This window comes from Pavona decussata, unplaced genomic scaffold (assembly GCF_977016875.1).
Source record: "Pavona decussata unplaced genomic scaffold, jaPavDecu1.1 SCAFFOLD_272, whole genome shotgun sequence".
In the NCBI taxonomy this organism is placed as follows: Eukaryota; Metazoa; Cnidaria; class Anthozoa; order Scleractinia; family Agariciidae; genus Pavona; species Pavona decussata.
The window spans coordinates 629,590-647,238 of NW_028145674.1; the positions used below are offsets into that span (position 1 = coordinate 629,590).

General features: G+C 36.4%; 2 protein-coding genes and 1 long non-coding RNA gene across 7 annotated transcripts in view; 1 reads left to right on the forward strand and 2 right to left on the reverse strand.

Annotated features, from left to right (window-relative positions):
- The window catches only part of LOC146455586 (uncharacterized), a 325,355-nt gene that overhangs the window by 127,535 nt on the left and 180,171 nt on the right, over positions 1 to 17,649 (forward strand). The gene's annotated exons all lie outside the window — the stretch shown is intronic.
- LOC146455589 (uncharacterized) lies at positions 53 to 3,256 on the reverse strand. Its single transcript, XM_085094110.1, has 3 exons — positions 3,023 to 3,256; positions 1,288 to 1,777; positions 53 to 690 (listed from the first exon to the last, which is right to left on the reverse strand). Exons 1-3 carry the CDS (start codon positions 3,125 to 3,127, stop codon positions 248 to 250), a joined length of 1,038 nt encoding a protein of 345 aa, XP_084950236.1. The 5' UTR covers positions 3,128 to 3,256; the 3' UTR covers positions 53 to 247.
- On the reverse strand, positions 4,912 to 10,746 carry LOC146455590 (uncharacterized). 5 transcript variants are annotated; one of them, XR_014859004.1, is made up of 4 exons: positions 10,102 to 10,116; positions 7,792 to 8,038; positions 6,871 to 6,950; positions 4,912 to 4,976 (listed from the first exon to the last, which is right to left on the reverse strand). It is a non-coding gene; the product is annotated as an uncharacterized LOC146455590 (long non-coding RNA). The 5 variants fall into 5 exon arrangements; XR_014859002.1 differs by lacking the exons at positions 7,792 to 8,038; positions 10,102 to 10,116 and adding an exon at positions 10,684 to 10,746; XR_014859005.1 differs by lacking the exons at positions 7,792 to 8,038; positions 10,102 to 10,116 and adding an exon at positions 10,556 to 10,580.

Genomic DNA, 17,649 nt, shown 5'->3' on the forward strand with positions numbered 1-17,649 from the left:
CATTACCTTTATGTCCTTATAAAATGAACTATTGCCCGACGTACGTCTGATTACAATCTTTCTGAGACAACCAAGTAGTGGTGGAACACTGCAGACTACTGGTTACACATGGGTATTGCTCTGTACAAGTACAATAATTATACTAAGGCAGAAATTTCAACCACATCAAGTAAATAGGGGTAGTTACGTCTAAAATTTAAACTAAAAATGATGAAATGTCCTCTTCCTATGAAGGGTGTGCTGCTCATTAAATGGACTCATCGAGCTTTGAGATGATAACAGCGAAGTCTTCAACTCCTTTTAGAGGGAAATACTTTTCTCTTCCATCATCGCTTTTGCATACTGGGCAACGCCCATCCTGCCCATACCACCTCTCTACACAAGGTGTGCAACCAAGGAGTCGCTGACAGCAGCCAGAGACTGTGATAGGGCGTGCCATCTTAAAACAGATACAGCACTTAAAATTTTCTTTAATGCTAGTGAACAGTATGCTGTTACTTTGACCAACTTTAGCTAGGTTATCCAATTTCTCAGATATTTCGTCCAGCACGTCCAATTCCAAAGGCTCTCTCTCTGGTTTATATCTCTTGTTTCTCCCTTTGCTCCTGTCCGCTTGTTTTTTTTTCTTTTGGTAATCAGAAAGGGTAATGGCGTAGATTTTTTTTGCTGGAACATTCCAGAAATCCTCGCCTTGAAAAAAAAGGAAAAAAACGTGAATTTTCAAACAGTTGATACGAGCATTTTTACTTTCCCACTTGCCCTATACAGTAGCTTCACAGTAAGAGCACTTTGTTACGCCTCTTTGGTATCATGTTTCAGTCAAAAAAAATTAATCTGGCATCTCATTATCTGATCGAAATGTGTTTAACAGCCTATTAACTGCCAGAAGTGATCAGTAGATAAATTCTCCTTATATTCTTAATATATATAATTGAGTAGACATATAAATAGATTAGAAAAACTTTACAGTAAGTCCCTATCTAAATATATAACCCAAATTTAATGTACAATAAAATGTAAAGCAACTAAAAGAGTCGAAGTGCTTATCAGATCTTGTGAGTAAGTAACACTGTATGGGAACACATTTGGCTGATGGTGGCTGTGTGGACATCTACCAGGGGGGAGTTTAATGAAGAAAGAAGTTAATGCCAAAATATAAATTTCAGTGGTGTGTTAATTAGATATAAGAGGCTTTTAAAAGGTCATTTACTGAAACCACATATATATCTCTATGCGTCCCAATCAGCAAACAGCTCGTAAAGTGGCTTATCTGTTAAAAAAGCTTACCCCTTGTTGACTCATTGTCCATTATTTCAAAGCCATGGACGTCCACGATCACCAAATCCTCGTCCATATTCAGATATTCTTTTACCAACTTTGCTACGTCGTTGACGTTGCATTCTTCTGGAGCCAACCTCAAATGAGCTGTGTGGGTTTTCACAATTTCTTTATCTTCAAAATGCGCGAAGAAGACCACTCTTTTAAAGCCCGGTGATGCCTTGGTTTTTCCTCTGCCCTGAAATGTGGACAACTTGCTGCTGACACTAGTGTGAGCTTTAACCTGTGTTGCCGTTGCTGTGGAACGCCCGATGCCAAACTGCTGTGGTGAAGGAATTAGGGTTTCATTGCAAAGACCGGGCACATTAGAGCTTTCTCCCATAACTTGGAGTGTAAGCTTGTCCTGCCAGAATGTAGCATCAAATGCTCCTGTGATCTCACTAGGGAATCTAGCAATTCTGGTAAAGTCATCCTCAAGGTACAAAGTTTCAGGAACAACCTGAAAATAATGGTGAAATAAGTAATTTAAACTATAAAAAAGGAAAAGCCACGAGCAACTTAATTACTTGAAGGCGCAATTTCAACATTCAAAATAGTTTTCATTGCAAACACTTTATGGGAAGCGCGCGAGGACTATCTGGCTTGATTTTGATGTACAGCCTATGGGGGACGCGCGGAAGGTGGCTTGGGCAAGGGAAACAGGCGAGAGAACCTTTCATAATGGTAATTTGCCCCGGGAACATTCAGGCGCATTCAGCTCTAATCCTATCAAAACTGTTTCGCTAAAAAACTGTAGCAAAAATAATTTTGTGTGCAATTTTATGAGCGACACTCCTTTAAGCCAAAAAGTGTTACAAGGAAAATAATTCAAAATTTATCATCCTTTATCTCAGTTTACATTGTGTAAATATCCTTCTTGGGATGTGGGAGTGGGAGATGGGGTGGTGGGGTGGGGACAGGCAACCATTAAAAATATCACCTACATGTCTGCAATCGATTACATAGCCGCTTTTTCTTATAAACTCTTTTGAAATAAGGTCATGACGCGTTGCGTGACAGACGCACGCTTCATTGTCAAGTGCATGTGCAGCAAATTCCTCAACCCATGTCGGTGTTAAAAATGCTAGTCCGTTTCTAAACAGCTGTATTTAAGATCTCATTGTTTAATGCTTTATTATTTTGTGCCTGTGATTTTTTTTTCGTTGACAATATTTACTGCAATTCTTTGTGATTTTCTCTCCTCCTAGCTTCGGTACTAGTACGTATTGGCAGATTTCCTCCATTAACAAGAGCGTGGGAAAGTACTGACTAGTCCGTAAAGGCAATACCACGCTCTGTTACGCAAGCTGTAAAATTAAGAATAATTATTATAGGAAAAAAACAATGAGTCTATTTGCATTTATAAGACTTATTCTAATCGATTTTCTCTCGGAATAGCTTCCATTTCATTCAGTAAATTCCCTGCTCAAATATACAATAAATTAAGTTGAGAAGCAATCATGTTTGTACATTCTGTACGTAGCAAGCCGAGAACTTAACTCGACCTTCCATACGGCTCTTGGGCTCTTGGGTCTACATAAGTTCTTTACAAAAGTTAATCACATGTAATATATACGAGCCAAGCTCAATAAAAAGACAAACCATGCAAGGCAGCCCTATGGATGTAAAAAGTTGGGGAATTGGTCGATCAAGGAAGACAATGAAGACCATCATTGACAAGCGGCAGAGGAATATGTGAACTCACCTTAAATACGGACGAGATTTTGCTTACTTGGAGATCCTCCTCTCCCATCACTATCCTCTTCTCTCCGCTCCACAATACGAATTGTTTTAAGGGCCCAAGATCCATGGCTTCTGTTCACGGCAACCACAGACACTACAAACCGACCGGACTGAAATTTGGCGGGAAAGAAGGATGCCAGCTGGGTCACGTGTTGAATTAATTGCCCGTTTGTAATTTTTTCGCGGTGTCTTTTGTGATTAACATTTGGGAACTTGTAAAATAGGTTTTGAGGGTCCAAAAATGGTCGAATTTATTTACCTTTTTAATTGCAATAATGAAAAACTGGATGATATATTTCAATTTTCAAACCCTATGATCGATTGAAGTGGAAAAAAATGAATATCCGGTCGAAATCCTTGTGGCATTTTTGTATTTTTCATGAGGGAATAGAATAATGAAAAATTGGACGATATCTATGCCATTTTTCTATTTTTTCATTTTTTGAACAAAATGAAAAAAATGAAAAAATGGTGTGAATAAATATCCTTTTTTCATTTTTCTGTTTTTCTGCTTTTGGGGGAAAACGGAAAAAATAGAAAAATTATCTAGGACTCGGAGATTACTTTATTTTTCTCACTTTTCAACAATAACAAAAAAATAATAAAGAAGCAAAATAGTTTTTAGCCGTTAACAGTATTTTGTGCATTTTTGAATTTAACGTCAAAATTAGAAAAATGGAAAAATGATCGATTTTTCTGACCATTTTCTTTTTTTTTCATTTCATTCTGTACTTCAAAATATGTAAATATGATAAGGATAAGTAATATTTCCTTTTTCCGTTTTTGTTAGAAAAATCAAAAATTAGATTGGCCGAAGTGTGCACGGACCTACCACGCTGGAATTAAGTCGACTCTTTGTCGAACCTATTTTTAAGAAATTCGACGCGACTTAGATTCGACGTTTGCCCTAGGCCTAAGAGGGAAATATGTTTAAGCTAGTTATATCAAAATGCGATAGCATACTCCTCAACAACGAAAACCTTTTTGTCAGTGACCCCACAAAAATCCCAGTAATCGTTCTCGACAACACTTAGTAGTGGAAAAGATGTGGGACAAACCGCCGCAACCTGAGAAGCAAGTGGTTTTAACACTGCCTTCGAAATCGTGCTTTTAATGAACTTTTTTCTGCGGTATAAAAACATGAAAGACGAAACAACACACTGGATTTGCTAACTAGTACAAAAAACCTATTTTATAGAAAAAGCGCATGAATGGTTCAACAATTGCTCGAATTCTTTTGACCAATGCAACAATAGGGCAGTTATCCAGGCACAACAATTGAAGGAATGTACTTTGTGAACCAGTTTAATCACTGATGTCGTCCGTCAAACGAAGTCCGGTCAACTTTTCAAAAGTTTTTAATTCTACATTTGATTTTGATAACTAGTAATCGGAACGTCTTAGGTTCGACTCCTGATAGGAGCACTCGGATTTCCTTTTTCCGAGTATGCCTACGTTATTCAAAACAAATTGTTCCACATCAAAAACGCAGACATTGACATTGACACTGCATAAGGGGCCATTTGAGATATGCGTATTTTGTTTTTGTTTTTTTCTTTTAATCAAGTGGAGCTAATTTTAAAATGCCGTATTTCATTTTTCTTTTAAACTTTATGACATCTGTTTTTTCATGATTTCAGGATTTGTATGGAATATTGAAATAAAGATATATTGAATTTATTATTATTATTATTACTATTATTATTATTATTATTATTATTATTATTATTATTATTATTATTATTATTATTTTTATTATTATTATTATTATTGTTACTATTATTATTATTATTATTATTATTATTATTGTTATTATTATTATTATCTCTGATTAAATATACAAGCAGGTGCCAACCTCTTGTACATCTTCCATGATCTTCCACAGGGCTGCCTTTTCACGATCGTCATAATAGGATCTAGAAAGAAAATGTGAGCTCAAATCATCTGGAAGACTAATATAAGGCATTTAATTATTATATTATATTTACAGGGACCTATCTGCTGACAACAAAAGAGCATGAAGACAAGTGATAAGCTTGTTTTGGTTTTTTTTATCTGGTCGAAGCTTTGTGAATCGATCAAACGTGGCCTCCTAATTTTAAGATATAGTATTCAGAACAAGCTGAAAGGCAGGTTCTTACTTGTTCGCTGTATTAACGAGCAAGCAATTCTCTCAAATATAACAAAAATTAAACAAATATCTGAATAACTTAAAGATTCCAGCTCTCACTTTAATAGCATCAATGCACAAACTCGTGATAAATCTTCTTTGTATGCGTTATATCAATAAAGTATGTCACGTCAGTCAAACTATTTTGTAAAGTCTAAAGATAAAAGCTGCCTCACACATTTGTTGTGTGCTGGTACAATTCTAAAAATTAAGAAAAAAATAAATGCCTTTCTGTACATTCAGATCAAAGGCAGAAAGTAAAGTAACTTCCAGACTACTGACTTTGTCATTAGATGGCAGATCACGGCTCCAAAGGGTTGCTCCACAATCATTTCTCATGAAATTTGCAAGTCAATTTGACAGAGAAAGTCAATGATTGAAATCTCGTATCAATGTAGATAAACTTCAGGCGCGGATCTAGGGGAGGTGAAATGGGTGAGTTTTCACCGCTCCCCCCCCCCCCCCTCCTTTTTCTGAGTCCACTTCTTTATTTTTCTTTTTTTTTTTTTATCCCTCAAATATTGAAATAATATTTGATTTCTCTGATTTCTCTGATTTCTCTGATTGAGTTCGAGAATGTGCATAAGCGATGACTGGTTCTACCAATCAATTTATTCATTTTGATTCCACAAATAAATCGTAAGGGTACCACTCCAGCAGAAACGGCTAAGGAGTATTGGAAGCGCGCTGTCGTAATACCGTTTTTAGACATATTTTCATTGGAATTGAAGTCCCGTTTCAGCCACGAAAAGCGAGCTCATTATAAGCTTTGTGCCCTCGTGCCAGAGGTAATTAGCAAAAAAGATGAAAACGCTGTGAAAGAAAGAGAAATGGGAGCATATTCTTCCGCTTCCTGCGGCGTTTGAAAGTGAGCTGTTTCGCTGGTCGAATCATTGGAAGAGGCAAGAAGCTATGCCAGATGAATCCGTTGCATCCATTACAGCTACGTGAGCTGCTAAAGATTCTGGCTGTCTTACCTATTGGAAGCACCGAGGCCGAATTCTCCTGTCTCCGCATACTCCACATCTGGCTGAGATCGACAATGACCACCACGGACAGACTATCTGATTTGTCCGATCCGTCATCGCCATGCATGGTAACACGATGGTTGCTCTGGAGACAGACAGCATTTGCCGAGCATTTATGGAACTCCATCCAAGAAGGATGACGGAACCATCACTTTTTGGGCAGTAAATATCGTAGAGGACATTAGAGAGTAATGTATTCATGATTGCATATTTTTTAAGAATCAATGTACACACGGTAAACTTTCATTGTTATTGATAAAGACTAGCAACAATTCGAATGCAACAAGGCACCAAAAGCTATTTACTATTTCGACAAGAAATTAGTCTTCCCGGTTTAGAAATCCGCAACTGAATTTACAAATCTAAGATAATATAATTGGAATTTGCGTTCGCCTAAAATTCGAAAATGTTAATTATTCATCGGAAATCAATCATGCTGATGCACAGACCTCAAACACCTCAACCAGGCTTTGGTTCTATTACATTATTACAAAAGTTCACCCCCCTTTTCAAAATCCTCGATCCGCGCCTGAACTTATGTTGTATTTGACTACCTCTCTAAATGTTTCTTTACTTCTTTACTAAGTGGAATGGTAATTAGTGTTTTCTTACTTGGACTCAACAAAGGCAGTTGAGAGGCAAAGAACAAGGACAATGACAGCAATGGCTTGTTTCATCTTAGGCAATGAATCCTATGGAAAAAGTGGGAAGCAAAGGCGGAAAAAGATCTTGGATTAGGTCTGTGATGCTTAAAATCTATGTTTCCTTCATTAGGGAAGTATGGTTTCAGCTTCTAGTTTCATATGGATGCTCTAGGACTGAGCTGCAGGCAGACAGGAGACTCGTGGGGACTAGAACAATGGTATTAAACCAGGTTAATAGAATTTCAATGTCGATGAGTGGTGTATGTGTGAAAGCAATGTTTAAGATTTTGCTCTCTCTGAGAGATGTAATGTTCAGCGCGCGTAATGAGCCTAAAATCGAAAAACCCGAGTCCTCGATCGCGACGAAATAAGCGTAAAGTACGCGTCAACGTATTCCCTGGATGATTTCTTTATTGTCTAACACTGTAACACATCCAACATTCTCACTTTAAGTTTGGTTTCCTAAAATAATAGATTTTTTCCTTGAAAGAAGACAATACTTTAACGATCGAAGCTCGCAAAAAATCTTGCCTTCGTCCGCCATTTGAAAATGCTGGTTTGATTTTGCTTTGTTTTGACACGTGATACACATATTCTAACAAGATTCTCATTGGCTGAAATGTGAGTACCGCCTATCCTTAAGGGTGATGGTTGAACACGAGAAAAGCAATTAAAAGCGTTTCCATTATGCTCAGTGTATAATTCATGTATTATATTCAATATATTACTATTATTATTATTAATATTCTTATTCTCATTATTATTATTATTATTATTATTATTATTATTATTACAGCGTACTTGCTTATTTAAAGACGAAACCGCGGTAGATATTTCCACAACCTTGAAAACTAAACGAGAACGCTCAATTAGCACTTTCTCTTCGTACCACTCATGACGCATTGATATTGTTTAAGAAGAGGATATTTTCCAGCTGACAGGACAAAGAAAGTGCTTGCAGTCGGTTTAATTGTGACAAATCGCTTCCCTCGGTTTAGTGTCTAGCTGTACCAATTTTTCAAAGGCCACACTCTTTGTCTCTTGCGATTACCAACTAAAGGTTTTTGGTGCTACCACTGAGGTGAGTTTCAGGGAAGCGAAACTTGTTTTATCACTTGAGCTACGTTCTTTGTACACTTATAAGATCCCTTCTCAAGCAGTTTAAGGCCTGGGTTTGAAGGGTGTTCAGAAAATATGAATGATCCCCTATATCTTTGGTTTGTCTGCCTAAGACAGGATGAAATTTTCCCTGGATATTAAACTTGATGTTTTCTTTTGCCTTAACGTATAATTTTGATCACGTGACCGATCACGTGACCAAAAAATGAGAATTTCGTAAATCGGCGATATGGCGGCGAATTTTCTTTATAAAAATAACTGAATTAGTGTTTTCGAAGCAGATTTTAAAATATTTAACTTTCTACGTTTGGAATGACTGTCCTTAAGCTTTTAAATTGGAGAAATTAACGATCAAAAGTTGAATTGTGGCCTAAAAAATGACCTTTGCCCCGATAATTTTTTTCTGGAGAACAATGGACGATCATTCCAAACGTGAAGCGATGGAGATATTTAATCTTTATTAGAAACGCGTTTTTGTTTGATATTATCTCTTAAAACCGTCGCCTACCTGTCAAATCTTTGCTTTTTTCACAAAAATGATCACGTGACGTGTCACGTGATCTATGCACTACTCATTATCCTTAGAAATTTTCAGAATGATGAGATCTTTTTATCTTCCAAATTTCAGTTCTGTGCCATTGAATTTGTTAAAGTTATCTAGAATAAACCATTTTTCCTCTTAAAAGCCCTTGACCCAGGCCTTAAACTGCTTGAGTTGATAATTGATAAGACGAATAGAAATTGCTCGCACCATTCTCTTTTTTTCATCACATGCACGCAAGATCGCAAGAATGCTTGGTAAGTGTTCTGGCTCTCTGGTTTTATGTTGTCTTGGAGGTTTGATAATTTAGTAGTCATATTTTGTCGCGGTAACCAGCATTTAGGTCACAAAATGTGTGAGACCCTCGCCGATAGCGATGGTTCTTAAGCCGGAACGTCTTTGGCTGAGTCAAGGAAGCACTCGGCAGCCAAGTAGAATGTAAGATGGATCATAACTTAACGAGTTTTTATTTCAGCCTTTGTTCATAACTTTTCCACAGATGGTAATGTTTAGGGAACTGCTCAGAATATACGCTAGTAAAGGGATTCAGATACACCGCGACTCTCGAAACCCACATGTCAATTAAGTCAAAATACGTTGAAGTGCTTACCTAACTGGTATCAAAAGTAAACTCACGTGAGAAAGACTACCTTCTTAAATCCGTTCTCTTTCCCGATTGGACAAAATAAATTGCACAACTGCTCGATTGTTAGACAATATTTTTTCGTAGTAACTCACCTTCTTGTCCGTCGTCTCTCTTCAAGTTATTCGTGACCAATGGTATAATTTCATGAAAACAAACTATTAAATTTGTTAACGTGTGCTAATTTGAACTGGATTTCAAGAACTGATAACGGGGTTGTCGAAAACACCTTTCAATCAAGTTCTTTTTAGTGAGTTCAAAATAAAAATAAATTTCAAATTGAATGGTTTGCCGAAAAATATGTCCAGGAGAGGAAAACTTCCCTTCGATGCAGCAAATGACGCCGCTTTGTGAAAAGGCTGTTAAATCCCCTTCAAATTAAACAAGTAAACAGTATCAGTTGAAAACGTTGCAAAACTATAATTCCATGGATTTAACTGTGCGCAGCCTGTTTTCCTCACAAAACAACTTGATAGCTATCAATGAATACACGTTTCCAGAAAAATGAATGGTTGCTTGGATTTCATTTCGAAGTCTTCTTAGAGGTGCAGCGTATTTTCTTATTTAAAGAAGAAACGGCGGTAGATATCCTGAGTCTACAACCTAGAAAAATAAACGAGGACGCTCAATTGGCTTTTTCTCCTCGTACCGCTCATGGCGCATTGATATTGATTAAAAAGAGGATATTTTCCAGCACAGAGGACAAAGAAAGTGCTTGCAGTCGGTTTAATTGGCTGAAATCGCTTCCCTCGGTTTAGTGTCTAGCTGTACCAATTATTCAAACGCCACACTTTTTGTCTGTTGTTACCAATAAAAGGTTTTTGGTGCTACTACTAAGGTGAGTTTTAGGGAAGCGAAACTTGTTTTATCACTTGAGCTACCGGTTCTTTGTACACTTATAAGATCCCTTGATACTTGATAAGACGAATGGAAATTGCTCGCACAATTTTCTTTTTTCCATTAAATGCACACAAGATCGCAAGAATGCTTGCTAAGTGTTCTGACTTTTCTAGTTCTATGTTGTCTTAGAGGTTTGATAATTTATTAGTCATATTTTGTCGCGGTAACACAGCATTTAGGTCACAAAATGTGTGAGACCCTCGCCGATAGCGATGGTTCTTAAGCCGGAACGTCTTTGGCTGAGTCAAGGAAGCACTCGGCAGCCAAGTAGGTTGTAAGATGGATCATAACTTAACGAGTTTTTATTTCAGCCTTTGTTCATAACTTTTCCACAGATGGTAATGTTTACTGAGGGAACGGCTTAAAATGTACGCTAGTAAGGAGATTCAAATACACCGCGACTCTCGAAACCCACGTGAAAATTAAGTCAAGGTACGTTGAAGTTCCCACCTAACTGGTATCAAAAGTAAACTCGCGTGAGAAAGACTACCTTCTTAAATCCGTTCTCTTTCCCGATTAGACAAAATAAATTGCGCAACTGCTCGATTGTTAGACAATATTTTTTCGTAGTAACTCACCTTCTTGTCCGTCTTTTCTCTTCAAGGTATTCGTGACCAATGGTATAATTTCATGAAAACAAAAATTTGTTAACGTGTGCTAATTTGAACTGGATTTCAAGAACTGATAACTTGACTTACTTGACTTAGTTCCTTATCTCCTCTGGGAGAATAGGGCCGTTGACCTGTTTTCTCTATCCCACCCTGTCTCTCGCAGTGATGACAGCCTCTCCCCAAGTGTCAAAACCCATCTTCTGCCTCTCTCCTTCCACAGTCCTTCTCCAGGTCTCTTTCGGCCGCCCTCTTTTCCTCTTCCCCTCCGGTGTCCAAGTTAGGGCAATGCGCGGGTTCTGATCGCTGCTCATGCGCAGGACATGCCTTATCCACCGCCACCTCCGTCTCCTAATCTGCTCCCTGATGGAGCATGTTTTTGCTCGCCGTCTAACCTCTTCATTTGTCACCTTCATTGGTGACAAATTAGATCTTAAGTAGTCTACGTAAGCACTTGTGTAGGAATGTGTCCAGCTTTCTTTCGTCCCTCTTTGTCATTCTCCATGTTTCACATCCGTAGAGTAACACTGCTACGACATTGGATTTGAATATTCTGATCTTAGTGTTTTTGCTCAGTTGTCTACTTCTCCAGATCTTAGTTAGTTTGTTAAATGCTCCTGTAGCTTTCCCTAGACGGTGCTTGATATCGTCTTCAGCCCCTCCATGCTTAGTTATTCTTGCTCCTAGGTAGTCAAAGCAATGCTGTTGGCGTTGATTCTCATCAGTTTGGTTTTCTTGGTGTTAATCTTGAAGCCTGTTCCTTTACCATTACTACTGAGATAGTTAATCTTCGACTGTATCTGCGTGAATGTACTTGAGATGAGAGCTAAGTCATCTGCGAAATCTAAGTCCTCTAACATAGTTGTCAACCTCCACCTAATACCTGTCCTTGTGCATTCGACTGATCTTCTCATCACCCAATCAATCACCAAGAGGAACAGGAACCCTGACATGTTGCAACCCTGTTTGACGCCTGACTTCACTTCGAACCAATCTGATCTTCCAGCACCATCTACCACAGCACATGTGCAGTTAGTATACATGACTTGCACCATTTTCACGATCTTAGTTGGTATTCCATAGCACCTCATGATCTTCCAGAGAGTGTCTCTGTGTATGCTATCGAAGGCCTTCTCGTAGTCCACAAAACAGAGGTAAAGGCTGGTGTTCCATTCGGCTACCTGTTCAATTATATTTCGCAATATGAAGATCTGCTCAGTCGTGCTCCTTCCTTTTCTAAAGCCAGCTTGTTCTCTTCTCAACTCAGCATCCGTTCCAGCAACAATCCTCTTGATCAAGACTCTTCCCAACACCTTGGCGACAATAGACATGAGGGTGATACCTCTCCAGTTTCCACAACTCGTCAAGTCCCCTTTCTTGGGCAGTTTGATGATAAGCCCCCTAGACCAGTCCTCTGGAATACTTTCTTCCTCCCATATTTTGTTGAATAACTCATACAGGACACTAACTGTGGTGTCAATGTCAACCCTCAGAAGGTCTGCCGTGATACTATCAATACCTGGCGCCTTTCCACTTTTCATGTCCCTCAATGCACTCCTAATCTCCTCCTTTGTTATTTCTCCTGTATTGATGCTGTTATTCACCACGTCTGCCTCTTCCATCTCAATAACAACTTCGGGAACTGGCCGGTTTAAGACTTCCATGAAGTGCTCTTTCCATCTTGCTCTAGCCTCGTCTTCTTTATTCAATAACTTTCCTTCCTTGCTCTTCACCATTCCTGCCTTTCTTGGCCCTTCGTTGCATAATCTCCTGGTTGCTTCATACACTCCCTTCAGTTGGCCCTGACTCGCAGCCTCCTCTGCTTCTCGTGCTACACCGTTAATCCAGTCTCTCTTATCTTTCCTGAGGCTTCTCTTCACCTCCTTGTCCTTTTCTCTGTAGTCGTTTCGAGCTTTGTTCTTTAGCCTCTCCGATCGTGCATCTCCTATTTTCTTTTTCAGTCTCCTTCTCTCTTCGATCTCTCTCCAGCTTTCCATACTAATCCAGCTCTTACTTTTCTTCTTTCTTCGCCCTAGGGTAGTTAGATGTTCGGGGCTATAAGCACACTTTTGAAGATTTCACTGAATTCATACCTGATTCAACAATGAACTCAAAAACCTAGATTTTTATCCTCGGTTTCTCAAAAACCTAAATCCTCGTTTTTCATAAATGACACCCAACTGATCCCCAACTCACAAACAATCATCGATTAAATCCAACCAACTCATCAATCGCTGATTTGAATGATGAATACAATATTTTTGAACACCAATTTGGATATAATTAACCTGTAATGGAGAAAAAAATTATGTAATCTAATTTATATGAACAACCAATTTGATCATAATGATAAAACATATTTTATTCATCCAACATTTCAAAATTTTGCTGCATCTGCTGATGGTTATATAATCAACCGAAAAAGATTGGAACCAAGAAAAGGATATTTGTCTGAGAACGGCTATTATATAATTTCTCCGTTACGTAACAATACATGCCCCGCTCATCGATTCGTCTATGAGGCCGTAAATCAATCAATAATTCCTCCTGGATTGCAAATAAATCACATTAATTCCAATCGACAAGACAATTCAAGCAAAAATCTTGAGTTGGTGACAGCTTCCGAAAATATCAAAAAGATGCATCAATCAAGAAAAGCTTTTTTTAACAGCTCTTATAATGAAGATGAATTACAAACAATTAATAGATTAATGGAATTTCCACCAATTGAAGACAATGATAGTGAGTTTTCAAGGACTGAAAATAAGTTGATAAATAAATTGTATTATAGAATGTGTCACAATTTGGATGACATTAATTTTCCACTGTATCGTGATTAATCATCAATGAATTCAAGGGTTGTTTGACTATGTTTGATGTATTTTTGGAGGGTGGTTTTGGAAATGTTGCCAAAACCAAAGTCACTTAAAGACAAAACGCGTACCGTAGGGTAACCGAGATGGTGGAACAAAAAAATCAGACAACACATATGTGGATTTTCCTGCAGGTGAAAATCTAGCTAAGACAAACCCAACAACAAAGACTTTTATTCATGATGGAAAAACATATTATTGTCATCCTGATTATGAAAATTATGGATGTTCAACTGATGGATACATTATTAATCGTAAGACATTGAAACCAACAAAAGGAAGATTAAGAAGGACTGGTTATTTGGACATTGCTGTTTTGAAAAAAAGACCATTGTCTCATCGATTTATTTGGGAATCAATTAATCAAAAAATAATTCCTGATGGATATCAAATACACCATATCAATAATGATAAACAAGATAATTCGATTAATAATTTGGAACTTGTCACTCGGCAACAAAACATGATATATGAAGGGCAACGAAGAAAAGGTGAAATACATTATCAAAGACCAAATGTTGAAATGAAATGTGAAGTTTTTTATTATCATCCTATTGATACAAATTATGGAGTTAATAAATATGGGCAAATATATAACAAAAAAACTAAGAGATGTTCAATTGGATCAATTCAATCAACTGGTTATTTAATGACTACGGTAAAGCAAATTGAATTACCTTGTAAACATTTTCTTGTTCATAGACTTGTTTATGAATGTTTTAACGGCCAAATTCCATCAAAAATGCAAATCAATCATATTGATTCCAATAAACAAAACAATTCCATAGACAACCTTGAATTAATGACTCGATCAGAAAATATTAAACACGCTCATGAAGCAAAGAAATATAAAACAAAGATTGAAATTACAACTGATAAACCCATTGAATCAGTCACATTGGATATTAAAATGAAAGAATCAGATGATGATTTTACTGAAGATGAAAAACAGTTAATTGATAAAAAATATAATGCAATGATGAAAAAAATCAATAATGGTAATTTTCCATATCAAAAACAATTACAGGAACATTTTCCGAGTATGAATTTTTGGTAATTTTTTGTATATATTTCCTGTGTATGCTCAATGAGTGTATACAGGGATGAATTGCTGCGACAAAGTAACACGAAATAGGAGCCGACCAAGTACTCCGTCCACGCAAAATCTTGGTATGAATGTTGCCTCCAGTCTTCATTCATCTATACCAAACCTGGAAACGCAAATCAACCGCAGCAATAAAAATAATATGTCGTATAATATTATAATGAACAAATCTAATTTATCTCAAATGACCAAAAATCAATTGATTGCATTATTATTGGAAAAACAACGTCCTGTACCAATGCCGAGAGTCAAAAAAGTTGCTCCAATTCCCAAACCAAGGGCATCAGTCAAACAAATGGTACAGAACTATGACAATAATATTATCAAACCACCTGTTCAATTTAGAGATGGACCTCAACCTTTGCCGAGAAACAACATAATTCCACCTCCGATTCAATTTGCTGATAAACCCAAAGCTGCACCCAGAGTGAAAAAAGTATCATTTGATAATCAATCAATACCCAAAGCAGCACCAAGGACTAAGAAAATGGCTCCGATTCCAACACAAAGAACTCAAATCACAGAAGTTGCAAGAGCATTCAAGGGATATACAAAATCTTATGAAGTTGGAATTAAAAATGAAACAGATCCTTTGATTCAAATGAGTTCAACCAGATTAGCTATTGCTCATTTTATGAAACAATTATTACCTCAAATCAAAGGAATTAAATTTATTGAAACTTTGACAATTTATTTTGAACAACAAAAAGGAAACCAAACTGTCTCCAGAATTGGATATTTTAATAGTAAACCAAAAACAATAACTAATGCCAATGATTTTCAAGAATCTTTGGATGTTAATGTTGAACAAATTATGAATGATATTCACAAATGGATTCGTGAAGGTTCAGCTTGGATAATTAAATCAATCAATGGACATTACATTAATATTATCAAATATGAGCCTCTTACTGGAAGTTCTTACATTCAACTTCCAACTGAACTCCAACATCATCAAAAAGGAATAATCAATCTACAAAATAGAGACAATGAATGTTTTCGTTGGTGTCACATTAGACATTTGAATCCACGAAATGACAATCCACAAAGAATCAAAAAAACTGACAAATCATTTGTCGAAAAATTGGATTACCAAGGAATTGAATTTCCAGTTTCCATCAAACAATATAACAAAATTGAAAATCAAAACAATATTAACATCAATGTATTTGGTTATGAAAAGAAACAACCTTATCCAATTTATATTTCCAAAGAAAAGTTTGATGATGTATTGAATTTGCTGTTAATCTCAGAAAATGAAAATAAACATTACTGTCTTATCAAAGATTTTAACCAATTTATGTACAGTTATTCGAGCCACAAAGCAAAGAAACATTTTTGTATGCATTGTTTGCAATGCTTTTCATCTGAAGAAATATTATCGAATCACAAAGAAATATGTATTGAAATCAATGGAAAACAAGCTATTAAAATGCCCACAGTTGGATCAAAAATCGGATTCAAAAATTTCCAAAAACAAATGCAAGCTCCATTTGTGATTTATGCTGATTTTGAAGCAATCACTGAGCCAATTCATGGTTGTCAACCATCCAATCAAAAATCATTTACTGAAGCATATCAAAAACATACTGATTGTGGTTATGGATACAAAGTTGTTTGCTGCTATGATGACAAATATTCCAAACCAATAAAATATTATCGTGGAGAAAAAGCTGTTTACAAATTTATGGAATCCATGTTGAATGAAGTCAAATATTGCCGAACAATTATAAAAAACAAATTCAATAAACCACTGGTAATGACTCAGGAGAATGAAAATGACTTCCAAAAAGCAACTTCTTGCCATATCTGTGGAAAGCAATACAATAAATCAGATTTACGAGTAAGAGATCATTGCCATGTTACTGGATAATTCCGTGGTTCAGCTCATAATTTATGTAATTTGAATTTTCAATTAACAGATAAAATCCCAATTATTTTCCATAATTTGAAAGGATATGATAGCCATTTCATCATGCAAGAAATAGGAGAAAACATTGAGAATAATACTTTTGAGGATAAAAAAGGAGAAACCAGAAAGCATAAAATCAACGTAATTCCTCATAATATGGAGAAATACATGGCCTTCATGTTGGGTTATAATTTGGTATTTATCGATAGTTTACAGTTTATGAATCAATCATTGGCAAATCTTGTAAAAAATCTACCAGAAGATGCATACAAATATACCAATGAAGTCTTCAAAGGTGAAAAACTGCAATTAATGAAACAAAAAGGAGTTTATCCGTACGATTATATGAGTAATTTTGATAAATTCAATGAGACACAACTGCCATCCAAAGATGAATTTTTCAGTCAAATGAACAACACTCATATTACCGATGAAGAATACAACCATGCTCAAAATGTTTGGAATACCTTCCAATTGAAAACCATGGGTGAATACCATGATTTATATCTCAAATCTGATGTTTTATTGCTGGCCGATGTATTTGAAAATTTCAGGAAAACATGTTTGGAATATTATAGATTGGATCCATGTCATTATTTTACATCTCCGGGATTATCTTGGGATGCAATGTTGAAAATGACTGAAGTCAATTTGGAACTCATTACGGATATTGATATGTATCAATTTGTTGAAAAAGGTCTTCGTGGAGGAATCAGTTACATTGCCAATAGATACGGTAAAGCCAACAACAAATACATGCAAAATTGGAATCCCAATGAAGAAAGCAAATATCTCATGTATTTGGATGCAAATAATCTCTATGGTTGGGCTATGAGTCAATATCTTCCAAGTGGAAATTTCAAATGGTTGAATAAACAACAAATAAAAAATATTAATTGGAAAACAGTTGATGCAAATAATAAAACTGGATATTTATTGGAAGTTGATTTGGAATATCCTCATGAATTACATGACCTGCATAATGATTATCCATGTGGCGCTGAACAAATCAAAGTGACACAAAATATGCTGTCAGATTATTGTCA